The sequence below is a fragment of the Stegodyphus dumicola genome, chromosome 11 (genome assembly GCF_044657685.1).
Source record: "Stegodyphus dumicola isolate Sdum_Otavi_A_Nest chromosome 11, ASM4465768v1".
Taxonomy (NCBI): Eukaryota; Metazoa; Arthropoda; class Arachnida; order Araneae; family Eresidae; genus Stegodyphus; species Stegodyphus dumicola.
The window spans coordinates 82,027,302-82,054,282 of record NC_140778.1 but is presented as its reverse complement, the minus strand read 5'-3'; the positions used below and the strand labels follow the sequence as shown (position 1 = coordinate 82,054,282).

Genomic DNA, 26,981 nt, shown 5'->3' with positions numbered 1-26,981 from the left:
GCATCCAAAAACAAATCTAACTTTTAAAGGTTTTCTTTGCAAAACTGTCTGATAGTATTTTTTATGTTTTTGGAGAATATTAAAATTTTTAACTAACAAGAAATGAAATAAAATAATTATGTTTGGACACTGACCAGTTCAAGTTTACTAATAACTTTGCAAGAATTAATATTTACTTTCTTTTGGGCATTGAATAGTTTTACCATATTTCATACATATATTTTATATGCACAACAGCCATAATACTTGCCTGTGAAAGCCACACATAGCAGAGCACCGCCACAATTATCAATGGATAAAAGGTTAATAAAAAAAATAACAATAAAGAAATGTGATGGTTATAACCGATAAAAAAAATCAAGTGATATCCAGACGGGAAAACTTTTTGTTGATGACAAACATAAGTAGCGTTCAACTAAGTATGAATTCTAAGAATGGCACTAGAAAATATCACATGAGGTATTGTCTATTACACATACCCCCCCCCAAAAAAAAAATCCTGGACTCGACTATTCTGATGATTATATAAAATTTGCTTTTATGAAAGATGCTGATGAAAAACCATTCTGTATTATTTGCTATGCAGTCTTATCAAATGGGTCCCTCAGACCTTAAAAATTGAAATGGCACTTTGAATTAATACTTCTAAACTACAATAACAAGCTAATAGAGTTCTTTATAAATAAGAAGACAGAATTAATATCTATCAAACAGACTATGTCTTCAAATTTTTTTCAGGAGGTTTGCCTGAAAATCTAGCTGTAGTTTCTCATGAAATATCCCAATTAATTGCTAAAATTCGATATCTGTATACAGTTGCAGAAAAGTTGATATTTCCTGAAATGGAAATGTTGATATCTTGTATATGTGATATAAAACAACAACAGCAGATAAATTGGCTGTCTCTTTCCAGTTATACACTGAGGTGCAGAATCATGGAAACATATTATTATACAGCATATTAATATTGAAATGGTTGTGGGTCGCTTGAAACAGTCAAGCAAGAAATTATAATACTTTTAGGAAGCTAATTGAAATGCAAAGAGAATACAATATTAGTTCCATGTCTGATGAAATTTCAGTTGCTGTCAAAGAACATCTGATAGGTTAGCAGACAAATCTGAATCTTTTCCCCCAGCTGATAGCAACAAAGCATGGGTAAGAAATCCTTTCACAATTAATAAATAGAAACAGAACTATTAGATTCAGATTCACTGGGTCCATAATCGAGCTGTCTTGCTATTGTGCTACCATGAGTTTTTCCCTTTTTCGCACCAAAGGTAATAAGGTATAAACAGGTTTGGGTTGCAAAAGAAAAACATTAAAACAACATGATTAAAAAAAAGTTTGGAAAATATTCTGTTCTTGACCATTTTTTCCTTTTTTAAAATTTACCTTATATCTATTTAAAATTTATCTTTCTGACATACGCATATATATATATATTCATTCAGAACTTATGTCAATAGCTAGTTTGCAATATCCATAAAGGAATTTCTTCATAAAACAACATAAATCCATGTTTTTAGAAACCTGTGACACATCTGGCAAAATAAAAAAGTAAATAAATAAAAAAAACCTTCACGTATGATTATTTAACATTGCAAACGTCATTTTAAGAGCACTTTTAGAAGCTTTAAATATATACACTCTTTTACAACATTACTGAATATTTTAAAATATTTATTTATTTATAACTGAACATGTACTGCAATTAAAAGAAACTTTACTAACTTTGGCTTCTCAATATCCCCCATAACTGTTGATTCGCCTAGTTCTTTCTTCAGAAAGGACTCCAACAAATCAGCATCATAAGGACGAGCGCCAACAAACACTTTGTCTTTCAAACGGAAATAAAGACATCGACATTCTTTCATTGATTTACCTTTAAAACAATATTTGAACAAAAGTCAAATTTAGAATAAAATTTATAAATAAAATTAACATCAAATCACACACATCTGTACAGTAAATGCTTATAAGACTTACAGTGCCTATTTATTCTATTGTAATGACCTCAGTTGGTGAAGGTACATAATTCTCATTTCATTATAGTGATTTCTTGCACTCTTTACGGTTGTATTGAAGAGTCATTAAAAGTAATTCTCAACCTTTTTGGTCCATGCACCCCTTACCACATTACTAGAAGGTCATTCCCCTTCCAAAACCAAAAAGATACTACATTTATTCAAATTTAGAACCTTTTTTATGTGTTTTATAAATTAAACAGCAAAAAATAGAGGAAATGTTAATAAATACCAAAACTTAAATTAAATAGTTCTTTTACATACACAAAGTAAAATAAAATAAAGCATACTTCAATTAATACAATGTTCAATAGCTTGTCTAACTGTTAATGAGAAAACCGCAACAGTTTTTTCTTAACTACTTCTTGGATACGCAGAGAAGTGCTTTAAAAGGCACAGTGCAGATCACTTTCAACTTCCAATCTACTTCATTATGGCACTTTTATTTGAACTAGAGCTGAAAATTCAGATTCAGTTATGTTGACATAAATGGAAGCAAAGCATGAACAGCTCTCTCTGCCAATCTTGGGTGATAGTCACAAATCAACAGCCAAAGTTCTGTGACTGATTTCTCTTCAAATATGTCTTTTGCTTGAGAATCAGTCTTCAGCTCGAGAAATTCATCTCGAAAAGTATTAGAAGTTTGTCAACTAACAATTTAAATGGATTTTGCACTAAGTCCAACTTCTCATCAGAAAGTTCAGGAAAATATTCCTAAATTTGTTTTCAAATGCTGCAGAATTATTATGCTAATTCTGGAAATACTTGACCGTTAGTACCAGCAACATGACAAATGATGACAGTTTTTCATATTAATTTTCTGCTTCCAGTTATCTACTAATAGTTTATTCATAAAAGCTTTTAAAGAATCAATGAATTTTATGATATTTGTATTTCTTCCTAACATCTGAAGATTCAATTTATTCAGCTACTCAAAAATATCAACCAAATAAGCAAGGCATGATTCATTTCTCATCATGCATCTAGGCAATATATTCCACTTTTTCCTAATTTTGAAAAATGATTTAAGCTTTGTTCTGAGCTCAAATACTCAGACAATTACAATTCCTTTTGACAGCCATTGAGCATTTGTGTGAAAAAGAAGCAAATGGTCGTCTGCATCCAAGTCAATGCATAACTGTTTGAAAAGTCATGCACCAAGAGCTCATCCCTTGATAAAATTCACAATTTAAATTGTTTGATCCAAAACCATCTCTAATGGAGTTGGAGGAGTTTTTGAAGCTAGTGCTTGTCAATGGATCATACAGTGAATGCTTTTCACTTTTGGAGACAGAAATTTCACTTTAACCTGAATTCCAGATTTTGTCCCCAACATAGATGGTGCTCCATCTGTGCAACACTCACACATACATTATCCCATAAGGAGATTTTCTAATGTAAAGGAAGATGAATTTTTTTTTTTTTTTTTTTAATATCTGAGGCTGTATTGGTTGCTTTTAAAAGAGAATCAAAAAGAAACTTCTCTTTAAATGAACTTAAATGAACATATCTTTCAAGTAGCAATGGACAACATGATGCCACATCACGTGATTCATCAAGTGAAAGTAGGCCAAATGCTGCAGACTTAATTTCTCACACAAATTGATCCTTAAAATCAATTGCCATATCACTGATTTGTCTTTGCACGGTACTGTCTGATAGTTGATCAAAGTGTCCCCAGGTGCATGTGTTTTCTTCTGCTTTGCTATCTCTAGTACAACCCACATAGGAAGCTTCAATAACATCGTGTTTCCCCCTCCCCCCTTGTAATGCCCTGTCGACTCTAATTTAGTCTTTTCAAGAGTGTTCCCAGGTTTCTCAAACAAACTTTTGTCCTTATTTTTATGCTGAAGATGAATAATATGTAAATGTTGTTTTAGCTTAGCTGATTTCAAGGAATCATTTGAAAAAACTTTGCAGCATAGAACATTAAGGTCTTTTTCCTCCATTAACAACGACATAAAACCATACTGAATATATGAATCATCATATGTTCCTGTTCTGACATTCATTTTGTTCTACTATTTACAACTATAAAGTTTACAAGGTAAATGTATCAGCAGATAAAAATAATTTTCCACAACTGCGAGTTTCAATTTGAAAGAACAAACAAAGACATAACAAGCTCACATATTAGAGGGCGAAATGAACAAGATTCTACCTTCTCTCTCTCTTTTTTTTTTTACTTCATTTGAACTGCATCAAGGAATAGCTGTAATCAGGATGACCATCTTCCTCCCACTAAAACTATGAAACTCCTCCCCCCAGCCTCTTGAGAACCCTTGTTATAAGGAATGTAAATTGTATTACATAATAAGCATCATTTAGAAAATTTTCTAAATTCAATTTTTAAAAATGGATTAATAAAAAAAAATTCATATTTGATAACAAATAAGTGAACAATTATTGATAATGCTAAATAATGAAAAAACAATTATTATAATTAATGAAAAATAAATGAATAATTAATTTATTGTCACATAAACTAATTTTTTCTTTTATATAAAGTTTCCTAATTTCAGTGTTTGCCAGAGAACAGTATAAAATCTGCACATCATTAAACTTTACCACAAAAACATAATCAATATAAAATTTAACCCCATGAGATTTAAAATATATAAGGGAAATTCCTATTCTAATCCAATCTTTATCTTTAAGTTGACAAGTGGGTCAAATCATCATGAAAAAACTGCACAGGAGTCATAAAATTGTTAATGAAAGCCCATATTATTTTTAGATTAAAAAATATTGTTATTAAATGAATTCATGTTCCTTATTTAAAAAAAAAATATTTAGCCTGTTCCGGTTTGAATAAATATTTTTTTTCTCTGCCTCTGGATGGCAACATGGAAGAAAAAGTGCATTGATTTAGAGATTGCTAAGTGGCAATAGTGTCAACTTTGGAACTTGATTTTCAATTTGTTTGGCGCAGCTCAAATGCAGCTGATGAGATATTAAATAGCTTCTATATTAGATTAATTTATTTCATATTCTAATAATTTCCTTTAAAACTGTGTTGAATGCTGATTTATACAAAAATACCAGTGAACCACACATGTAGAAATTTAGATGCTGGCATTTAGATTTATGACAGAACTTTGTCAGATATGCTGCTTCATTATTATCTCTACATATAATAAAAGAAAGAGTCTGTCTGTGTGTGTGTGTGTCTTTCGTTCACACTGCGCGTAAGCTAATAGACCCACGGCTACGAAATTTGGTACATAGGTGCATCTAGACAAGAGCCAGTGCACCTCGAAGCGATTTTTTGGAAATTTGAATTATATATATATTTTTAATTTTATGTTTTGTGACAAAATTGCATCATTTTGAGACATAATGGGCTATAGGAAAGCGAGATTTTACTCTACACACTCCATTTTCACATCATCATGAAACATAGGCACTTAGCTATTTTACGAACTTAAAATAAATTTCATGTTTCAATAAATTGATTTAATATGAATTTATTTAACAAAGGGAGATTAACACATTTTCAACACGATATTTTCTGAAAAAATTTTATTTTTAAAAATGTACAGTTTATTTTTCTTTGATTTTTGGACATGTTAAACTTTCATCCTTGCGACTGCTTTTACAAAAAGAATTTGGGAAAAATCTTTTATTATAAACCACCCATTCCTGATTTGTACTAGATTTCATAACCTTTCCATAGTTCACCCAAGTTGCATTCTTTCAGTCATGATGCTTCATTGTGAGTGGAATTTTGTCTCAGATTTCTAACCTACTTCTTGATAAGCTTTTAAGTTAAAATTTTGTACATACACTGTTTGTTGATGACAATGTATTAAACAGATTTTTTCCAAAATTTGATTTAGATTCTTTTTTATTTAATGTTTAAAAGATTTTTTTGCACATATCTTTGTTTAATGAACAAACTAAACAAATTTAAATTTTACTGTTTGCCTAACAGCGACAAAAAAGTTTTTCAATAAAACTTGCATAAAAATTGTTACTAAAATTCTGCATATCTGTAAAATTTTTGAAAAATCACTTTATTTTTTTTTCTATACTTTACTTGGCATTTATGACTAAAATTTCAACATCTAAAAATGTATCAGATATAAAGTTTTGAAATTTTCAGAGATTATGAAAACAACTTTTCACTCTCTTTAAACACGATAACGATAAAAAATTAGGTGCTACTTTGGTAGACGGTTGCACGGATTTTGGCGATTTTTCTTTTGGTGAGTAATATGACTTATGGTAAGCCCATTGCTGGATAAGTTATTTATGGTAACCGATACTTTGCTGTCATTTTATTTAAAAAATAATGCGTTTTATTATGCATAAATTCCGTGTTTTAAATATTATTTATGGCTTCTAAATATTAAAAATCAATTTAATTTTGCATTTTTATTTGAAATAAAAATTTTATTGTTTATGATATTTTATAAAATTTTATGTTGTGGATGATGTAATCAATGATGTCACCTTACTTTAAAAGTAATTAGTTTTAATACCTATAAATTTAATCTAATGTTTTAAACATTATTTATGGCTGTTAAATATTAAAATGCAATTTAATTTTGCATTTTTTTTTTTGAAAAATGATTTTATTATGTATGATTATTTAAATAATTTTAATTCTAGGTGTGATGTAATCTGCTCTCTGATTGGTTGTAGAATATTTGTGCATTAACGAGCGGTAATCAGCTCCCTCATTGGTTACTGAAAATTTGTGTAATACCGCGCCATTTTAAAATTCATATCTCCGAATTCCTTCAAAGATGAATGTTGTTATTGGTAAGTACCAAGAATTATTGGTATCGGAAAAAAAATTGTCCTTTGTACTTCAGGGAGGGGCAGTTAAAGGATCTTCGATATCTTAAAAGCAATACATATTATTGGAGTTTTTTTTTTTAATTTTTTGTTATTTTTAATCTTCATTATCAAAATTAGGCTCTAAATTGCTTTATCTATTTATAATTTTTTTTAAATTTTTTATTCCTACCCTTGATATTACATTTTTCAAATTTTTTTCATTGATATCTAAATTATGATTCCGATTTTTTTTTTTTTGTGGTTTTTATCAATAAACTACAGGTTAAATGACTAAAAAAAATGTAAGCACATATTTTCTTTTATTTTATAATTGTATACTTCAATTTTTGTTAAAAAAATCAATACGCTATTTTCAAAAATTGCTGGGATAATTATTGTCACATATGTTTTAATGTTAATTATATTCTATATAACGTATTTTAAAGTACAGTCAAAAGTCGTTAATTCGGACACCCGTAATCCGGAATGATCTATAATCCGGACCTCAAAGCTAAAATCTTTCTGCGCATGCGCCGCATTGACGCATGCGCATAGGCGTTTTACTCGTGCGCGCAAGACATTTACGACTGCGCATATGCATCTGCGCAAGTGCAGAATACGTTTTCGTGTGCGCGTTTAATGTATAACGGGCGGTAAAAGCTAAAATTATCTAATTATCTATTTCAGTTAATGTTGATAATTGCGTTGTTCCTTAATCTTCAAATTGGATCCGGCTTACTATTTTTTGCAGACTGTAAGAGCAATTTTCTAAAAGTAAGCTTGAACTTTCGATTATGTCAAATAGAATTTCCGATGCTGGAGCTCCCAAAGGATCTAGAAAACGAAAGTATGTTTCGATGTCCATCAAACAAAAAACGAATTGCTACAAAAAATGGATAAAAGCATATCCTTTGTTTATCTAACCGTTCCGAAATCTGTTTATCAATTTCACGCTGCTCTCCACGTGGGGGGGGGGACGTCGCGGCGCGCAATGAACTGGAAGTTGATCTGTCAACACTATCGTTATCTTCAGGGCAGATGTTTTTATTTTAGTCGGCTTATAATTCCTTACTAAATGTAGTATTTAATTTCGATGTACTCCGTCTTTGATATGATTTAAATCAAATTCCTCATCATTATAAATATCACGAATACAAATCACATAGTTTTCTGGTTGCAATTTTCTAATTTCGGCTATGAGTAAGGTATGCTTTACGCATCCGCGCGTTAAGAGAAATGTTTAATAAAGTAAACAAATAAATATTAGGCTTCTTTTTTGGTAAATTTGGATACCCTTTAGATCATAATTGCTCATTATTTTATAAATTACGGTTTCATATTTTTAATTTTATAATTTCTACATGCCATCTTACCAGATTTAAACATCTTACCAGATGATCTATAATCTGGAAAAATCGATAATCCGGAATCGCCGAGGTCCTGACGAGTCCGGATTAAAGACTTTTGACTGTAATATTTTAAATGTTGGTACAGTCAAAAGTCGTTAATCCGGACTCCTCGGGACTTTGGCGATTCCGGATTATCGATTTTTGCAGATTATAGATCATCAGTTTAAATCTGGTAAGATGGCATGCAGAAATTACAAAATTAAAAATATGAAACCGTAATTTATGAAATAAATAACAATTATGATCTAAAGGGTATCAAAATTTACAAAAAGAAAAAGCTTAATATTTATTTGTTTACTTTATTAAACATTTCCTTCAATGTAAGTTGCTTCGTTTCATGTGATAATACTTTCTCTTTAATTCTATTAAACAGACATAATTTCTTGTTTAGTTACAAAGTTCCGCTGTTCCAGTCCTATAATTGCTGTGTTGAGAATACCGACTAATTTGTCAATCGAAATGTTTTCGTTTTCAATAACCTCTGGGTCACTTTCTTCACTATCGGAAGCGAATTATAATGACGAGGAACTTGATTTAAATCATATCAAAGACGGAGTACATCGAAATGAAATACTACACTTAGTACGGAATTATAAACTAAATAAAATAAAAACATCTGCCCTGAAGATAAGGATAGTGCTGACAGATTAACTTCCAATCCGCCGCGTGAAATTGATAAACAGATTTCGGATTTCAAAACATACTTTCGCTTTGTAGATACAAATTACATATTATTAAATATATATCGAAAATTCTATTTGACATAATCTTTCTAATCTATCATAATCTAATAATGACGTTTCTGCCCTCCCTCTGCCGCAGAGCAGCGTGAAATTGATAAACAGATTTCGGATTTCAAACATACTTTCGCTTTGTAGTAAATATATATCGGAAATTCTATTTGACATAATCGAAAGTTCAAGCTTACTTTTATAAAATTGCTCTAACAGTCTGCAAAAAATAATAAGCCGGATCCAATTCGAAGATTAAGGAACAACGCAATCTGAAACATTAACTGAATTAGATAACTTTAGCTTAGCGTATAACTCCGTTACACATTAAACACGCATGCGCACAAACATATTCGCAGCCGGAAGGGTCTTACGCGCTCTCGTAAACGCCTGTGCGCATGCGTGAAAGCGACGCATGCGCAGAAAGTTTGTAGCTTTGAGGTCCGGATTATAGATCATTCCGGATTACGGGTGTCCGAATTAACGACTTTTGACTGTATAATGTTTTTAATTCGATATTTAATTTAAGTAATATTTTAATCTATTTAATTGGCACAATGTTTTTATAGTGGTGTTTTTATTCTCTTTCTTTGCTATATGAAAGTAATAATAACCTTACTTTAGTATTTTATACTCATAGTAAATGTATTTATTTACACTTGCCTGCCATCTTAAAAAACAACATTTTCAACAAAAAATTAATCCGTTACTTTTAATGACATTTATTTTTTTTTTAAAGTTTCGAATACTTTGTTATGCGTAAAAACAGCGTTTTTCAAGATGGCTGATGATTGTAAAAACTGCGCCAACAATTGCACCAACGTAAATCGCCAAAAATCCGTGCAACCGTCTACCAAAGTAGCACCAAAAATTATTAATTAAGAGAGTTTCTACATTTTTTTTTTAGAAAAATGTGTTGCAGTCTGAAGCAGGCGTGAGGAAAAAGTGCTTTCAATCAGCCAATTTGGTGCACTTAATGAAGAATTAGTTCTATTCATTTTCTTATTTTAGCTGCAAGCAACATTTTTATTACATACAATTCCTGAAACTGAATACTCAAAGCGATTTCTTCACTCTCTGAATGATGTTCAGTTTAATTTGCTTTATTTCACAATTTTGTTATAATTTATTGCTTATGTCTTAATAATAACTACAAATTTCAGCATTGATAACATGTAATTGAGACTAAAAAACTAAAAATAAAGTACGATTAAAAAAAGGTTTTTATGCAATATGTTTTTACATAAAATGGATATGCACTAAAAGGAGAAAAATAATAGATTCAATAATTCTATTTACAGAATGATATACATTCCGCAAGAGAAGAAGAGGAAAAATGTGGTCACGTGTTTTAAGAGCAACAATATCCGCATGTGCTATGTTTACAATGGAGTCGATAGCAGATATTTCGAATTTAGAAATTTATGGCTATTGCGAAAAATTAAAAAATATGCTTGGAAATGATTTCTCTTTCCTTGATGTCAACAAGAAAGGTATTTTGTTATTCAAGAAAAAACATGTGAACAATATTTGTTTAAAAATAATGCCGGATAGCACGGTACTTATAACAAGCTGTGTAAAGGCCGAAATGATGAAATCAATTAATTATGAAACATCTGTGCAAATTTCTGCAGAAAACGAGGTAAGATTTATAAATTTTTTCTTATGCATGATGTTTACCAGTATTAATAATGTTTTTATTAAGAATATTAAGTGCATATAAGTTAACTGAAAACTATCCACGGGACCTTGAGTAATGTTTTCCAAACTTTTAAATATAAGTGTAATAATAGTATATTCATAGTTCATGAATAGTTGTTCTAAATTACTGAAATAGCCGAACTTATGAAAGATCTGTTTATCTGCAAGAACATAAATGCAAAGCCAATTTTCTCTTATTAATATTAATTAGTGTCATAGAATATTTTATACAGCTAAAATTTTATTAATTTCATTGAAATGTGTTTTAATATTTTAGCTGTTGTTATTGATTTTTAGAGAATACACATAAATATCGAAATGTTAATTTTTTTAATACCTTCCATTGTAGATATTAAGGATACCAACAGCTTTAATATTAGAAGCATCAGTAATACTGAAACATTTTAATATAAATGGATGCTTTTAAAAGAATTTATACTAAATTCTAAATTTTCATGGGAGATTGCTGAGTTTTTAGTTTAAATATTAAATTAGCATGTATATTTAGTCCTTGAAAACCAGTGGTTGTGTCAGTCCATAGTTTGAGATAACATGTGCCTTAGGTATAGAATTACACTAGTCTATTTACTATGGTAGATCTTTTCAATAAATACACTTGAAAACTTTTTTGAGCTACATGATTTTAAAATAAAAAAATTCTGCACATAAATTATGTAACTTGCAAGATTAAAAATAACTTCAAATTTATTTTTTGAATATTTAAAATGTATACAGGTAGTACTTTTTTATTATTTATTATTATAAAATGAAGAAAAATATATTATGAAAAGTTATTAGTTTCAAAGCTAGTACCGCAGTGAACTCAATTGCACAAATCTATATACCTTTCTTATTGACATTTATATTATAGTATACAAATTGTGTTAATTTGCAGTTTATACTATCAATAGGATAATAGTCAGTTGCTAAAATCTAAATTTTAAGTTGTATAAAATTATATATTAAATTTGAACTGCTCAGAAAATTGGCATCATTACCCTAACATGATTTAAGGGCCAGCTGCATTTACAGTGCTCCGTAATTTTAATCATAAATTTGACTACTACGATTTTCAGAAACCAACTATTTATATTTACTGTTCTGCTCGTTAAGCTGATAAAATTATGACTTAAAAATATTTATAGTAACTTTCTTTTCAGTTTAGAAGAGCAATGTATGTAAACATGATTTTTCTGTATTCATTTTTACATTTTTTTATAAATGAATTAATTATCAGATCAAGGAAAGAATTCATAAATAAATATTAACAATCAAAACATGGTAAAGCAGCGAACAAAAGAGTATCATGAAGATAACACATAAGAGTTATGAAAATTATACTAACCAAATGAATGAACAGTTAATTAATGGATGAAATAATGATTAATGATGAAATGCAAATTTCATAACTAATTAAAAATAAAGTTTCCGAATTTTCAACACATCTACCACAGCAGAAGCTTGTTTGTTTACATTAGCAGTTCTGACATCACGTGACCTCCGACGTCACCAGAATGTATCTCATTCATCTACAATTTTATATCATAAATAATAAAAGCATGAGGTGCCTAAATAATGATATCTATTAACTTAATTGTGATGTCAAATATATAAGCCATTATCTTTTTTAATTTATCACGGCACCCTCACACTTTTAATATTAATGATATACATCTGTAGATGAATTCTGTACATAGTACTGAAAACTATGAAACAATCTCTAGCGATGAAACTTAATCTAAGCAATGAAATTTAATTGCTTATTCCTATTAAACTTACAGAGTTTGATCTGTTTTCGCAGCATAAACGGGTATCAAACTCTAACAGCGTTAGAGCGAACTATTGCTTTATCTGAAAAGAACTATAGAGTATTAAAAAGGCTTTAAAACAAACCTTTCTATTAAATTAAAACTTAAACATAAAATGCACACCTCATGCTTGCAAATCAACCACCACTTCAGGTGATGAAATTTAAAGTAGGAATAAATTAAAATTTAAAGCCAATTCTAGTAGCCATAGGCTACACAACTGATTTAACCCTTTGCGTCACAGAGTCAACCTTTGAAACCACATGTTAAGAAACTTTTTTCTCAGTTGTGCAGTGGTTTTTCTGTGGTTTTACTGTGTTAATTTACTGTGTTTCTGTGGTTTTACTGTGTTTTTAACTCTGAAAAGAACCAACAGACGGTAGCACAAAAGTAAGCCTTTTTTTTGCATCGATTTATATGTGCTTAAACTTTGAACAAAGAAAGAGAAAAATTAAAAATTTTTCTCTTTCTTTGTTAACTCCTTAAAAAATGCATCTAGTCACTTAAGTTTAACTTATGTATTTTTTTATTTACATACTCTTTTATTTATAAAACATTAATATTGAGAGAAATCAGTAATAAATTTTGCATTTCTTTTATAATTCAACATGCGGTTTTCTACAGAAACCACCACCCTCTTAGAGCTAGAACGCGCCCTCTCAGAGCTAGAACGTTCCTATGTGTATTTTGTTTGCTAAGTGTAATGTAATCTTAGGGCTATAATATTCCTATGTATTTTTTTATTGATAGGATGTAATGTGATCTGTAATATGACCCTCTGATTCCTATTGATCCTATGTATTTTTTTAATTTCTAGGGTGTAATGTGATCTCTATGTTAGGCAGAAGGGGGAGTGTGTTTGGGGAGAAGGTACTGCCCTTTCCCTTTCAAAGAAGAAAAATAAAAGATTGAGCAGGAACTTCATTTAGCCTCCTTTTTCTAAAGAAAGCTGTGTCTTTTTACTTTGTACCATTATACAATTATCAGAAAGGCATCAGATGATTTCAAAAAGTTTCATAATTTGTAAAGCTGTGTGAATATGTGAGTAGTAACATATATTTTAGATAACTTCTACATACTATTTTTGATGAAAATACGAAGATGGAATGTTATAAATTTTACATTTTTAGCATTTACTTAGCATATTTATACATTTAGAATAACATTTTATAAAATCTTCTCCTGAAATAAGATCAGAATAAACAGTATTATGTGTACTATATTTTTAAATTATGGGGTTAATTTTCAGAAATTTTCTTTTTATTAATATTTGCAAAAACCATAAATAATTATGCTTATATGTATTATTTTGCTGTAAAAATCAATGCCCAAAACGTTTGCAGATTTCATGCGCTACATGGGCAGTCGTTTCACTCCTCAACCACCACCCACCTGCCTTCCAAGGTGTGCAAAAATTTTTTTTGATACATGTCACATTCATGAAGCTCAAAGGTACTAGTTATCAATTAATTTCACTAAAGGCTGAAGAATTTTCAATGTGCCTCTCAAAGGGTGTTGAAAAATCCCACATATGATTTTTGTATCGCCATTCGAAGGCGCTCTTCTTCTGAGAAAAGAATGTTGGTTACCTCAGTTTGGTCCATAGTAGATGATAACCAGCGATGTGCTTCTGCTTGTTATTGTAAATAAAATTATTATTTTTGTAAAATGCGTTGAAGTTGACTTCTATTAGTATTAAGTATGATCAAAGCTCTCAAGGAAGTCATAATATATTGTTTTTTTATATCTTGGTGATCTGGCCGGGAAAGCCGAATACACTATTTTGTGCTTCGAATAAAGAATATAAAGTGTTGTTAAAATTATGTGCTGCTATCTTTGGATATCTTGTTCCAAGTAAGATTAATATAGATGATTCAAGGTAAGATTTAATATTCTCCTTTTGTTAAGAAATGAATCTTATATTGCAAATTACTCCCATTTTGATTGAACTGATGACTTCAACTCCTCTTCTTTATGTAATTAAAATCAGAAGAGAAATTTAATTAAATGAAGATATCAAGTTAATTTGAAAACATTGTTAAAAAGTTATTTCGAAATAGAAATCACAAAGGCTTTTTTAGCCGAACACACAAAGATCACAACAACCTATTAGCTTATTAAAATTAGAAAAACAATTTGTTAATCCCTTACTTGTCGTGCCTGTGTCTTAAACAGGCAACCAATACAAATAAATTTATTCTCACACGGGCTCTGCTTTTGCAATGAAAAGGTCATACCAATTTTTATACCAATGATTGTTTTGCGCAAGTTAAAATGTCGGTTTTGATTGGGATACAGGAAGTGATACTATTAAACTAGATTTAAAAGTTTTAGAATTGTCTTCAACTAGTTGTGTGTTATATACTAAAATAACAGTATTATAAGTTACTGCTAAAATTTATGATCCAACTGGATTTATATCACCATTTGTGATCAGAATCAAAATCCTACTACAGCAGATATGAGTAAAGGATCTTGATTGGGATGAACAGCTTCCAAATGATATTGAAACTGAATTTAAGAAGTGGCTTGCAGAAATAATAATTCATTTACAAGAAATATCAATAGATATAAAATACTTTCAAAATGTTGACAAGCAAAATAGTGACATTTCCTTACACATATTCTGTGATGCGAGTAATAACGCATATGGATGTGTGGCATATTTCAGATATACGAATAAGTTTGGTGAAATCAAAACAAGTTTTATATTAACAAGGACCAGAGTAGCTCCTGTTAAAAGCTTAACATTGCCCCGGTTAGAATTGATGGGAGCAGTCATGGCAGCTAAACTTGCAAAACATTTAACTAAATTATTTAATCATGTTTGTCAACAGATATATTTACAGACAAATTCGCAAATCGTATTACACTGGATCAAAGGATCTTCTAGCAACTGGAAACCTTTTGTCTCTAATACGGTTGCAGAAATTCAAGCCTTGACAAATCCCAATAACTGAAACATTGTAGCAGTAAGAAAAATCCTGCTGATTTATTAACCAGAAGTTTGGGTGTAAATTCTCTGAAGAATCATTCACTTTGGTGGTTTGGACCAGAATGGTTACAAAACCAACATAAAAACTGGCCAGTTCAACCAAATTTTGACATGGAAAATGAAGAACAACTAGAACACCATACTAATTCAGAAGTCAAATAACAAAAATCAGCGTTATATTTTCAAAATTTTCGGACTAGTTTCGATGGTTTTACCGAACCACCATCTTCAGCTGCAAAACTGCAAATGAATGTTTGAAATTTTGAAAATATAATGCTGATTTTTGTTGTTTGACTTCTGAATTAGTATTTATTTGGTGTGTTATTGTGTCTTAATTATAGAACACCATAGTAAAATATCTGTTTATGATATTGTTGTGAAAAGAGATGATCAACTGTTTCATATAACAAAATTCAGTAATGTGCTGAAATTTCTCAGAATTGTGGCATGGATTAAACGTTTCATTGCTAAGGCAAGAAAACTGCCTGCTAATAGTGGCACATTAAGTGCTTCTGAAATTCAAGATGCTGAAATATTTTGTGTTCGTAAAGTTCAGATGGATTTCTTCACACCTGAGATTAAAGCTCTTCAATCTAACAAGTCAATTTCCACAAGTTCTAATATATTCAGTTTGGCACCGTTTCTTGATGAAAATAAAATTCTTCAAATTAAGGGATGATTAGAGAAATCGAATATACAGTTGACGATCACATCCAGTTCTTCCTAAAGATTCCAAATTTACTTAATTAATTGTAAAAAGGGAACATAATAATGTTCTGCACGCAGGAGTTGCAGTAACTTTAACCAAACTACGACAGAAAGTTTGGATTCCTAAAGGCCACCAGTTGGTGAAGAAAGTCTTAGGGAACTGTTTAATATGTCAAAAATATGCAGTAAAACCAGCAAAAGAAATGACAGCTCAGTTACCTAAAGACAGAATTGTTGAAACTCCACTTTTCTATGTTACAGGAGTGGATTTCACAGGTCCAGTTTACATGAAGTCTGAGATGACATTCAGAAATCATACATCGTATTGTTTACATGTGCTGTTACACGAGCGTTCCATCTATAACTCATTTCCAATATGTCTGCAAACAAATTCATTTTGGCTCTTAGACATTTCATTTCGAGAAGAAGAAATTGCCGCAGCTTTTATTCAGACGACACGAAAACTTTCAAATATGCTGCCAAAGATTTACAATATTTTTACAGCATAATTAAAGGAACAGACTTTCAAAATTTTCTAGCAAATGAAGGTTTGACTTGGAAACTTATCATGGAGGTTGCTCCATGGTAGGGAGCTTTTTATGAATGCCTCATGAAAAGTATTAAGGAACCATTGAAAAAGATATTAGGCGGAGCTCAATTAAATTTCAAAGAATTTATGACTGTGCTGACAGAAGTCGCAAATATTGTGAACAGATATTCTTTGACCTACGTTTATAACGATTTATATGTACTTGAATCGCTTTCACTGGCTGATTTTCTATTGATCAATCATAAAGATGAATATCCATACAACTTTGCTGAGATCTTGAATAGCTCTCCAACAAGAGAGAGTCTAATAAAACGAAAAGAATATCAGACAACACTTATAAAACAGTTCTAGAAAAACTGGAAAAATCAGTATCTTCTTGATTTAAGAAATGCTCACTTCTTCAGTACACCTGAAACTAGAAAAATCTTAAAATTGGTGATATAGTTTTACTTGAAGGAACTAAATCTAAGTTTCTCTGGGGTTTAGGTAGAATAATTCAAGTTTTTAAAGGACGTGATCGTCTTGTACAATCATGTGCGATAAAAACTAAAAAAGGGGACTCAGTGAGACCTGTGCAATTGATATACTCCCTTGAACTATCTGACTAAAAATAAACTAATTTTGTAATTTTTTATTTTATTTCTTATATTTCATGTTCACTAACATTAATTTTAGTTACTAAGTTTAGTTATTACTAATAATTTACTGTTTATAATTCGAATTAATATTTACTTATTTAGTAACATTTGAATTCTATGCTGTTAACTATATTTGTTTATTTTATAGAATTCCTCTTTTTTTTTTTTTTTTTTTTTCTGTTTATGTTTACATCAGGTAAATGTAATTTATATTGATATGTAAGTAGCTTTCTTACATTTGAATTATTTTGCATGCTCAAACAGCGATAATTTTTGCAAGGTGGCGAGTGTTGAAAAATCCCACAAATGATTTTTGTATCGCCGTTAAAGGGCGCTCTACTTCTGAGAAAAGAATGTTAGTTAGCTCAATTTGCAACGAGTAGATTATAACCACCGATGTGCTTCTGCTTCTTATTGTAAATAAAATTATTATTTTTGTAAACCGCATTGAAGTTGCCTTCTATTAGTATTAAATATGATCAAAGCTCTCAAGGAAGTCATTATATATTGTTTTTTTTATAAAGGGTTAACACAAAGCTGGCTAAGAAGCTTTCTAACTGGCACAACAATTAAAAGACGGCGGCTATAATGCAAAGGCGAATAACACAATCTTATCTGCGTTAGGCAGAAATCTAGTAATGTGGTCTCAAGAGGCAAACACACATTCTGTTGTCTTACAGTCCCAAACCCTTGACTTAAAATGGTCTCAAACTAATTTGCATTCTGGTAAGGAAATGAAAAAGAGAAGTGATAGTGAAGGCTGAAATTATAAATAGCTGGTTAATTTAAATAACAACCTTATAAACTATATGGTAAACTATCTTTCTCCTTTTAGTGAATTACTGTCATATCCATTTTAAATAAAAGCTTGTTATATAAAAACCTTTTCTTTAATTTCATTCTTTTTGTCTTATTGTTTCTATATTGGACTTCCTTGATACAATTAGTCAAATATTTAGTTAACAGGTTTTCTACTTAATTTTGATAAGATTTACAATAAAAATATTCCTTTGAGAATTTGTCATTCTCAAAGTCAAGAATATTTTTCTTTTCCCAAAAGGACCCAATTAAGTTTCCTTCTGATGTTAAAGTACCTAATGGCAGTTTTTTAATTTAAGAAACATTTAACTGTCTGAAAACTAGAACTAAAAAGTTACATTTCTCATATACAATGGTGCTTCTATATTCAAGAGAATTAAATTCCAAAATTTAACAGTGTTGCATAAAGCTATGAATGAAAGTGAATACTAAACATAATATGATACTCATGTTACTTACATAAATACGAAAGAGTTTAACTGATAAAAATATTATCAGTATTAAATGAAACAATAAAGTGTACTATTCACCATACCAATGTTCCTAAAACTGTAATCTGCAAACGCCAAGTGGTCCATGAAGTTTCTACGTGCTTATTTTGGTAAGGACAGCATATACTGTGCTCTTTTTGCATAGCTTTTATACCATTGCTTAACAAACATAATACAGAGTGGCCAAAGTAACACTGAACCCAAAGTAAGTAAAGAACATAAGGTGATATTATATGATAAACCAAACAGTACATGGGAGACTTCACTTGCTTTGGGTTCGATTTATCTTAGTTCACTCAAGTTAGTATTTTGTCCTTAAATTCTGAGACAAAGAAAAAAGCATGACATTCAACATGGCAACAGTGGGTAATAAATAAAATGGTTAAAGAACATTAATACATGGTGACAGCAAATACACATAACAAATAATAAATAAGCAAAATGGGCAGAACTGGCAATGCTTATTCTATAGTAACCATAGACAACAAAATGTGAATATGAAACCCAATAGCATGATATGCAGTCATTATTTACCACTCGACTATTGGAAGTTGCATTAGAGCAGGTAATTTGATTTAACCAAAACTTTTTTTGTTTAAAAAACAATATGAAGCCACAAGGTGTATTAAAACAGGTGGCAAGCTGGATTTGACCTGCAGGCTATAGTTTCCCAACTACTGCCATGATAGGCAAGTATTCATAAATATTTTACTTTCTTCATGTGGTACATAATGCGTGCACATACTCGAACATTTGTATATAAAAATGTATACTATGAAAATTTGATTTTTTTGGGGGGAGGGGAATTAAATATTTCCTTTTAAAGTACCATAGTACTATGCATCTGTTTTACTTGAACAGCTACTATTAAAACCTGCAGCAAGCAAGTTAATAAGAAAAAGCAGCATATCTATAAACTAAATATGAATTAAGTTACTACAGAAAAAGTTACTTTCAGCTAACATATAATTTTCATTGCATCATATAATGAAAAAATGCAATACAAAATTTTAAGCTAATTCAACATATGAAAATTTAAGGATTAATTCATAATATAGCATGAAAAATGAAAAATATTATAGGAGCCAGTTTTTTTCCTTATTCAAAATTTAAACATATTTTTTTCTAAATTAAGTCAAGTAAAGAAAATTACCAAATATTTTATAAATATAGAAAATTCCTCGACATGTTAATCAAATGGAATAATCCTTACAAAACAACCAAATAGCTTTGTAATATATTTTGTAATGAGCACTCACCAGTTGCTAAAACTAAAGCTAAAATTCCACCAGTGCTTGTTCCTGCTATTAAATCAAAATGCTGGACAACAGGTTTCCCAAGAATTCTTTCAAGCTCATCAAGCATCTGAATAAGAACCATTCCTCTTATTCCTCCTCCATCCAAACACAGAACACGACAACTTGGAAAAGATTCAGTGTTTGGAGGATTCTGGTACTGATTTGGATGATATCCAGTTGACAATAACACTTCCTCAAATACTAAGAATTAAAACACAGTGAATGTATTTGATTCATAGAAAATATCAAACATATTAACAGGCACAAACATCTTTATAAAATTTTTCGTCTCTAATTTTAGACTTAACTAATTATTTTAGACTTAAATAATATTATATTCTGAGGAGAGCATCTAACTTTAATGCATGCTTAATGTATTCAGAGTAGTCATTTGTTCATAATGAAATATGTGCAGGGTCTTAATTTCACTTCAACATTAAATAAAAGATCTACATATTAAAGAAACAAAATCATTTATTAGCATCAATGTGTATGATCAAAAATTTGGTTCCATAGCCACCTTTTTGCTCAGTATACATCTAAAACGAAAACATTCTACATGAAAACAGTGCTTATTTTACATCTACTGAATAACTTGGAACTCTGATGCTGACTTAGCAAATATTTTTTGTCATTTTTTGCTTTCATCGCCACAAATATCAGCTCACAACAGCTTGAGAAATGACTCATGCAGCGATGTCTACAACAATTTTGGTACTTCTTTTTAAAATGGCCCCCCAAGACTGAATCGCCAATCAACTGAGATATCGCACCAAAATCTGGCTATGTGTTCTTATATATGTCCATGTGCTCATATATTAGCAACAGCTGTGTATTCTTATACCTCACCAGATAATCATATAATACCACTGTGTTGCATTTTCGCTGTTGCAGCATGTTTCTTATATTATTCATTTTTCATAAGAAGATTATAAGTTTTTCAAACTGGCAATGTTTATTTAAAAATAATATACCACGTAATGAGATGGTTGCCATATAATTTTTTCAAGAGGTCTTTTACCTGAAAAATGAGTATGTGAAAATGGCCACAACGTAAATTTAATGACAAAAACCATTTGGAGGTGCAACATTAAAATCTGCAAAAAGAGGCCTCTGTGTTAAAAATTGGTGAAGTGGTTCCAGAGCATCGTTCATCACTGTTATTAGATTTATGTATTCTTGGGCAGAGATGTTCACGTTCATGAAATGGCATAACAAACAGCTTAATATGTGTGAAAATGCTGCAATTGACTAGAACAATTACAATGCAATAAAATAATAAGAATAAGGATTCTAAAAATATTCTTAGGAAACAACATGCAAGTATTATTGTTATTATTATACTTTCTGCTGTTTATTTTTATATTTGTGATTCACAAGCTTGGTGAAATTATAGCCGAGATCTTGGGCGCAAATCTAAAATCACCAAATATAGTTGAGGGCCACCATAACAAAGAAGTACCACTTTTTTTAAAAAATATTAGTAACTGAATACCAAATACAGCAGTAAATTTTTATCACAATGGTAACAGACTTCACCCAACTGCAAGTGAATTCATAAGGAGAAATTTAATACAAATTTCTTTCCATAAGCAAAAAATAGATTGTGTAAATGATACTCCTTGGCCAAAAGATAACATTTACTGCTGTTTGAATTAAGAATAACTTATGTGTTATTCAAATGAGATTTAAGTATATGTGGGAATTTATTTATTTGTGACTTGGAGCACATGCAAGAAATATATGTTAGTACAGTAAATAATTAAGCTAATATAATTCAGGCTTAACTTCCAAACATCTGATAGAAGCAAGACAAAATTTGGCTGAAAAGCATGTCTTAAATAGACAATTTCATGATACATCACCAACAGTGTAAAGCAGATGCAAGCTATATGAATATAGCCATGAATTTGAACTTTTCCAGATATTAGAAAAAATAAGAGAAATTTTCCAATAAGTGGAATTTGTGAAGAAATGTGTAACTGGTAAGAAATAAAGATGCATGGCAATGCCTCAATAATCAATCAACTAACTTGCTGAGAAATCAGTAATATGGTTCTAAATTCAGAAAATATCACTACAAACAGCGAAAAATGGGACACAGAGGCTGTTAAGCGTGAGAAAATTTTGCCTAACAATATCGCAGAAATTCAAATATAAATTAAAGAATTTGAAGAACAGACTCTTATAACTGGCCACCCAGCCGGTATAGTGGTCAGGGAAGCTAACTGCGATGCTGAAGAGCCTGGGTTCAAAACCCGGAGAAGGCATGGCTGTAACTGTCCGTCCCTTCACAGGAAAGGCAATGGTGCCACCTATTAGGTGCCTCCATAATAAAGAGACCACCACATCCGGCCTTGTATAGATTAATGGACAGGGTTACATTTGTAATTGTTCACAATCTGCCATTGGAAAAAAAAAGTAGACTCTTATAACTGAATAAGAAATTATGTCTATCTATAAAATTAAAGAGAAAGTATTAAAAAAAAAAACCAGAGCAACTTAAATAATTTACACTGAAAGAAATATTTAATAATTAAATATTATTCAAATGATAATAAAAAAAATAAAATACTTTTACTTAATGATAATTTTAGCTATTTGTGGTTCCATATAGTATTCCAAAATACTTTCAAAATCTGATTTTAACTTGAAGAACAACTAGTGAAGTGCTTGAAGTCTCCAGATTCTACTAAACATTCTAGCTTGAAGATATCACAGGTTCAAGGCTTACCACCATAATGAAAATGCTTGAAAAAAAGGTTAAAGCTCAAAGAATCCAGTTTCAATTTTTGTCTTCAGTATTATTCTTTTTGCTTTTGCATTAGATGTTACTACCATAAATCTAAAACTTTTAAATTGTACTAAAAAGTTAGATTTAAAAATATATGGCGGGAAGAAATGTTCAAATAAACATCCTAAGCTTCATCAGAATCTCAGTTTCTCTCTTAAAATAAACTAAGAGTACCAATGAAAGTTTGGATTTTTAAAAGATCCCTCATATCTCTGAAAATACCTAAGCTGAAATGGTTCTTCAAAAGAAAAAACTGCATTGTTAGAAATAATTTTCTCTCCCTCCTGTTATACATATGTAATATATCATATATTAATAAAATTGTAATATAAATAATCATACTGTAATTTTATAATTATACATTAATAAAATTGTAGGTTATTAAACCCAGATTATCCATGGAATATTTAATTAAGGCAATTTCTTCCCTAAAAATTAAGTTCAAACTGGATTAAATAAAAATGAATAAACTAAAATAATAAATTATTGGTGGTTATTATTTATTGAAATAAGGCTGACATCATCAGTGGGTATAAGACTTTTTTTTATTAAACCTTTCACAAAATTATGGGACACTGATTAATGTATCTGCCTTATCTACACCATTTGAAAGAACATTTAAAATGTTATATATCTAATTAATTCTCAAATAACTCAAAAAGTTACTCATACATCAAATCAGTCTTCCAAATTTAAAAGATGTGTACATTAAGTAAAAATTACTAGAAATGAAATATAAATAATAAGTAAAATACAATTTATAAATCTATATCAAAAGCCTGTCATTGTTACAAATAATTACAAAAATAAGCTCTATAAAAAATTTCAATTTTTATTTATTATAGTAATTCCACTTTTCAAAATTATTATTTAAAAAATTAATTGTTCTCAAGAACATAAAAAAGACCATTTCTGAATAACATTTTTTTTATGCAAAGTAGCAGCTTGAAAATTTGAAATGATTTTTATATAATTTTGTATGATTTGATTTGAAATGATTTTAAAAGCAGCCATTTTTAGCTAAAAATCTTCAACTAAATTCTTACATGTAAGCATTGTTTGGTTAACAAAACTGGAACTCTCTTCGTGGAGAATTTTTCTTTTTACAAATAAGCCGGGTTTAATAAGCTACAATTTTATTAATTAAATTGCTTTAATATTAGCTGCATTAATGCAAAATTTTAGCTTATTGTCCATATAATCACTTATATATACACCGAAGAGCCATTACATTATGACCACCCTCTATCTATCACAATGGGCTCGCCCAAGAACAAAACTACTGCGCAAACACAGTTGATGACATATATAAAGCAGCTATGCATTGTCTTTCTAAACTTAGCGCAATTAGCAACATAATGGGAAAAGCAGCTTATTTATCAGACTTCGATAAAGGTAAAATCGTTATGGCTGGGAACATCAATATCAGGAATGGTGCATTTAGTGGGCTGTTCATGTGCAGTTCTTGTGAGCACATACTGAAAGTGGTATATGGATGGTGAAACAACAAGTCGCCAGCCAACAGTGTGTCATCGATGGCACATTGATTCCAGAGGACAGCAGAGATTGCAACGCATTGTTCACCATGACTGAAGAGCTACAACAGCCGAAATCACCACCAGCTAAAACAATGACGATGCAGACCGTGTTTCTCAACATACTTTGCAATGTACATTGGTGCGTAGCCTACGCAGCCAGAGGCCGTAGCATGTCCCTGCATTAATGGCAAGTCATCACCAGCTGCATCTAGAATGGGCCAAGAAACATAATTGGACATTAGAAGAATGGAAGAAAGTTGCATGGTCCAACAAATCATGGTTTCTAGTCCACCACAAAGATGGGCATGTACTAATATGCCAATTTTCAAATGAAACCTTGGCTCTCGGATGCACAATTGGATATAGACAAGCCGGTAATGGGGTAATTATGGTGTGGACAATGTTTTTGTGGAGCACATTAGGACCCATCCCCATGGATCAATCCCTGATGTCTGTGCGCTACGTGAACATCGTTTCAGACCAGGTTCACTTACTCATGACAACAGTATTTCTGACAGGGGATGGTGTTTACCAACAGGATAAAGCACCATGTCATAAGGGTGGAAACAACAGGGGATGGTTCAAGGAACATTCCAATAACTTTCAAGTCATGTCTTGGATTCCAAATTCACCTGTCATTAATCCAATGGAGCATTTCTGGTCTCACCTGGACCACCAAATTCATGCTGCCACGCGACCCCCTCGCAATGTGCGGGAATTACGGGATCAGTTGGTGAGCGCTTGGTACCAGATGCCTCAGACTACGTATCAGGATTTGTGGAGTCAATGCCACGCCAAGTGCATGCAGTTTTGCGGGCTAAAGGTGGTCCTACATGTTATTAACAGGGTGGGCATAAAGTAATGGCCCTTCAGTGTATATACTGATGGTAGGCTAAAAAACACTACTCGTTGAATGTTGATTTCATGTTATAAGTTACACAAGATCATCTAGATGCTTTGCAATATAGTATAGTATTTTTTGTTTGTACTAGCTGATACAAATAGAAAATAAGACAAACTGCTCATATAAAAAATGATGCAGTTATTCAATTAATATAGTCAGTGGTGTATCCTGTTAAAAATGTAATGCTCTTTGGTGTGTGTGTGTATATATATATACATATAGTTCAAATATATATGTTATGATAAAAACAATAAATATATATTGTTCAAATTATACATATATAATATATTGTTCAAGTATAAAAAAAATAATGCAATCATTTTGACTCAAGATAGCAATTTTATTTCCTGCCGAGATGCAGATATTATGCTTAATGTTGAGAAACAGGAAAGAGAATGGAGACAGTTAAATCATTTTTTAACTGAAGTTTCTTTAAACATAAAATAACTGTTTTCATTAATGCCAGTTCAGCATTTAATAAATCTTATACTTTTTCTTATACTGGACACAAGTAAGATTCAATGAATTTTGTGTTAGGATCTGAAAATTTTGAGCATGCAACTAGGCTAGTAATTTATCACATAAAAATGCCCTATGACTATTATATAATAGGTTTAAAAATAGATATACATAAACGAAATTTATAAGCAAATAATACTGAAAAATAGACGATATACATGAACTGGTAACAGATAAATTTGCTCATGCCCAAATGCGACTTCAGATGAGTTTAAAATATATATCAAGTTGTGCTATTTGAGCAACTATAAAAACATCTTTATAAACTTGTCAAGGTGGGTAAACTGTTCTACATTTCTTCCACAAAAATCAACAAGCATTAAGAAGCAACAAGGGGGACAAGCATTAAAAAGGTGCATTACTAACAAAATTAAAATATACAAATAAGTAAAAAACTCTTATAAGCATATATCTAATTTAATATAAGCATACAAAATATTTAGCATTCTTAAATTAAGAAAATAAATATGAGATCATATTTTTTCTATTGTGATCTGTATAGAGTCCAAAAAATTCTGAAATTACCAACCTAAAAATTTAAATATTTTTATTGCACTATTTACATCTAAAGACTGCTATCCTGAAGGGTTATAAAATTTCATTTTTCTGACTTCTCAAGAAAACAGTTTAATTTTAACCCATTAAATTATAAATAAAACAATCTTTCTCTCCCCTTACATTCCAAATATTTAAACATGTTTTCCTACTTCACAATTACAGTTTTAACTAATATACAACTTACATGTTTCAGTTTTTTTTGAGAAAGCACAATTTTCTGGAGGAATACCATTAAACTGTCCATAACTATTACAGCCTTCATTACATGAATGCATAGGAATTGAACATCGCTCTGCTCCAATCATATGAAGAGCGTACAATATTTCTCCTAATGCACACTTCTTTTCAGTTGCAGCTAAATGCCGAGCTGTTTCGCCTTTATTGTTAATCACATTCACACTGGCACCAAATGTAATGAAAGTCTGTACAAGGCATAAATCTCCACTCTATAAGAAAAAAATATTAAATATCAAATTCTTATAAAACATATCAGGAAAACTAATCTCTTACAAGATATATCATTGTATCTTTCAATATAAAATAAGGTATCAAATTATTAGACATGTTAAAATCAAACAAATATTTTTCATTTTTATTCAATGAAACAAATATATTTCATTTTTTATCAACAAATATTTTTCTAATTTTTAAAGCTACTTAATTATTGTTGAAAATAAATAAAAATAAACTTCATAATGAAATATACGC

General features: G+C 30.3%; 2 protein-coding genes across 4 annotated transcripts in view; both read right to left on the bottom strand.

Moving 5' to 3' along the window:
- LOC118203853 (uncharacterized) overlaps positions 1 to 26,981 on the bottom strand; it is a 262,288-nt gene that overhangs the window by 44,278 nt on the left and 191,029 nt on the right. The window lies entirely within an intron of this gene.
- iPLA2-VIA (calcium-independent phospholipase A2 VIA) overlaps positions 1 to 26,981 on the bottom strand; it is a 68,969-nt gene that overhangs the window by 15,843 nt on the left and 26,145 nt on the right. For all 3 annotated transcript variants that reach the window (XM_085826904.1, XM_035374774.2, XM_035374778.2), the window contains 3 exons: positions 26,458 to 26,719; positions 19,922 to 20,161; positions 1,735 to 1,885 (listed from right to left, as the gene is read on the bottom strand). In XM_085826904.1, coding sequence (XP_085683030.1) covers positions 1,735 to 1,885; positions 19,922 to 20,161; positions 26,458 to 26,719 — 653 coding nt within the window. The remainder of the gene's footprint in view (positions 1 to 1,734; positions 1,886 to 19,921; positions 20,162 to 26,457; positions 26,720 to 26,981) is intronic.